Genomic DNA, 3,435 nt, shown 5'->3' on the forward strand with positions numbered 1-3,435 from the left:
GAGTCGGAGATCACACCATCCAACACTTTTCTCATACGGTTAGCAATAACTTTCGATATCACCTTGCTAATAACACCAACCAAATTAATAGGTCTAAAATTTCCAAGAGAGACCGGGTCTTTAACCTTAGGAATGAGAGCGATAAAGAACGATCCACTCCCATTACTAATCTCTCCACTTTCATGAAACCCGGCGAACATCCTAGTGAAATCGTCTTCGAATAAGTCCCAAAAAATGTTTAATGAACCTGAAATTCATACCATCCGGGCCCAGCGCCCGATCATCCCCACATTGAACAACCGCTTCTTTAATCTCCGAGACAGAAAAAACTTCGACCAACATGTTACTATCCAATTTCGATTTTTTTTTAAAATCAATATCCATCAAATCGGGCCAATTTGGGATACCCTCTTTAAAACGATCCCGAAAAAAAGAGAAAATTTCCTTCTTAATGATGGATGGTTTAGTGCACCATTCTTCGTTAACGTTGAGGCCGTGAATGGAGTTCAACGCCTTTCTATTATTGACAAGAGCGTGGAAGAACTTGGAGTTTTCATCACCCCCCACTACCCACTTTAAACGAGATCTTTGAAGGAGGTCCGAATTTCTTCTATTTTCCGCTTCTTTAATAACTCTCTTATTCTTAGCCATAATCTATTCTTCATCTTCAGACAAATCCCTGTTTTCTAATTCCGCTTCCAAAGATTCCAACTCAACTAACGCCACGTTTTCGCTTTCCCGTTCCTTCGATAAAAATTCATCTATCCAAGCTTTGACTGAGGACCTTATTATGGCAAACTTATGCGATAAACATGAATCAGGAGGGTCAAAAGGCACAAAGCCTTCCAAAGGGACCCGAACCGCCTCCACGAAACCTTCCTTTCCAATCCATGAGTTGAAAATTCGGAACGGGCGAGGCCCGAAATTCAAATCCATAAGCTTTAATAATATAGGACAATGATCTGATTTGTAACACTGAATAACTCTTACACACGCGGACGACCACCTATCGAAAAACTCCGGACACACCAGAAACTTGTCTAACTTTCTAAGTTTTTTTTCCGTTATCTCTAACGCAAGTAAACCTCCTCCCCTGCATAGGATACTCCAACAATCCGTTGCTGAAAATAAATTCACTAAAATTATTAGCACATACCGGTTTGTATTTAGATTTTTTTCTTTCCTCTACCGACCGCACCGCATTGAAGTCCCCCGCAAGAACCCAAGCTCCGACAGCCGGGTCAATGACACTAGATATCTCAGCCCACAAATTCCTTTTTGCAACAGTGCTCTGGGGAGCATAAATGTTTAAGAGATTTATGGGATTACCACTACCAACAACCGAGCCTCTAATAAGCAGAAAGTGCATGTTCTTAAGAACATAGTCAATCTTCAAAACTTTTGGATCCCACATCCAAATTATACCTCCTGAATGCCCGATCGAATCAACACATGTATACTCAAAACTTCTATTCCCCCAAAATTTATCAAGAACGTCCATCGTCACAGATTCAGCCAACGTTTCCTGAAGAGCAATACTTCCAATATTATTCTTTTTCCGAATTTCTTTCAACCAGGAAGCCTTACCTCCTCCTCTAATACCCCTGACATTGAAAGACAAGATATTCATTAATGAAACCCATTAATTCCTTCTCCTCCCACGACATCTCTTATGAGCGCTTCGTGGTCATTCAACTTAACTCCAACAACCTTCCCAATGTTAATTGTGGCCTCCACCTCGTTAATCAAACTTTCTGCCGCCTTAAGACATACCTCCTCGTGAAAGTCATTCTCACTGGCCGCGTTTCCATCGCCTGTGTCAGGTTGAACTATCTTAGTCCGGCGATTCTCCACCGACACCTCCTCCTCGTTAATATCCTCGCGATTGCTGATAACCTCGATCTGGGGATGCTCAGATGTGTTTTCTTCAACCTGTAAGTTTAGGTCAAAACGGAACTCTCCCGTGTCCCTAGATCTCTTACGAGGTCTCTCTCCAGAAATTGGGCTTGGAATTCCTTTCTGTCTAGATGTGACAACCCTGGGCCTTTGTCTAACCGGTTGTTTGTTGGGCCTTTCCTTTTCTACCGAATTAAAATAAAAGGCACAATCCATAATGTTTGAAACAGGCCCAATAACAGTTTGGGTCCCAGTCTCTTTAGAATTCGGCATACGATCTACCTGGGGATTTGGAGAAAAAGGTAAAACATCATCATCACCCCTTTCCCCAACATCTGGAACTGAGCCATTTTCACGATCCCCTAATTCTTCTCTCTCTTCCAACCTGCACACAAGGAGAACCATGCACCTCAAAATTCGAACCGTCGATACTCCCATCCTTAGTCTCCTCCCTTCGACTCGCCGGAATACCTTCCTGATCAGCGAACCTGAACTGAGCAGGCAAATCGTCCTCTACCGTCGATTCCTCCACTTCAAGACACTCCAGAATCCAATCAACCAACTCCTCCTCCACCCAAACTTTAAACATTTTATCCTTCCATTTAAGGGTAGTTTGTTCGGCAATCCTGATACCGTCACCTACCAAGACCCCAATACAATTAACCAATAAATCGCAGTCCTCTAATGATCGTTGAGACGCGTGGATCACCTTTCCAAAATGACCAGCGGTTGAGTCGTAAACCTCATCTACGACCAGATGAATCGGAACGCCAATAATTTTAAGCCAAGCAATCCTCTCAAAAGGCAGTGATTGACACAACCAATAATCCAAAGACGAAAACCAGTGCCTCCATCGTTCATAAGATCCAACCAAACTGTTACAATCCTCCTCATTGGAAAACTTAACCAACACAAACAAGCCACCCAAATAACTAAGACCGAAATACGGAATTCCTGCCTCCAGGAGCATCGATTTGAGGTTGTTGAGCGTCTTATGGTTAGAGCACCTGCCAACCAGAGCTTTCCCACTTAACTCCTTGAACGCCAGCGTTTCATCCGGAATTTCAACCACCTTGCCAATAGAAGACTGAACCGCACTAACACCTGTCTTAGATCCTTCCCTTTTCGAAAAGAGATCACTAAACAGCTTCCCTCCTCCATTACTATCAAAAGCATGGTTAACGAACTGATTTCTGACAGAGTTTCCACCCTGAGAATTAACCAACTTATGACCATTCGCTGCATTAGTATTGTCATGATAGCTCACATTTTCAGAAGAAAATCTAGCCATGTTCACTTTGAGCTTGGAACTCCCCATTTTCGTACCATTTAAGGCTCTCTCCAACTCCTTAACGTCACGAACATCCTTGAAACTAATAAAGCCAAATCTATTATCGAGTTTATCCTTCTTCCTAGCAATGTAAACTCCAGCTACTTCACCAAAAACCTTGACGAACTCCGAGACCTCCCACGGGGTGCAACCCTGAGGCAGATTGGTCACAAAGAATTTTGTTATGTTTTCATAACCCAGATTCTCAT

General features: G+C 42.8%; 1 protein-coding gene across 1 annotated transcript; it reads right to left on the minus strand.

Annotated features, from left to right (window-relative positions):
• Window positions 1-654: 654 nt before the first annotated feature.
• LOC110883502 lies at window positions 655-1,630 on the minus strand. The gene is made up of 2 exons (XM_022131234.1): window positions 1,194-1,630; window positions 655-1,093 (listed from the first exon to the last, which is right to left on the minus strand). Exons 1-2 carry the CDS (start codon window positions 1,628-1,630, stop codon window positions 655-657), a joined length of 876 nt encoding a protein of 291 aa, XP_021986926.1.
• Between the last annotated feature and the right edge of the window lie 1,805 nt (window positions 1,631-3,435).

The sequence above is a fragment of the Helianthus annuus genome, chromosome 3, assembly GCF_002127325.2.
Source record: "Helianthus annuus cultivar XRQ/B chromosome 3, HanXRQr2.0-SUNRISE, whole genome shotgun sequence".
Taxonomy (NCBI): Eukaryota; Viridiplantae; Streptophyta; class Magnoliopsida; order Asterales; family Asteraceae; genus Helianthus; species Helianthus annuus.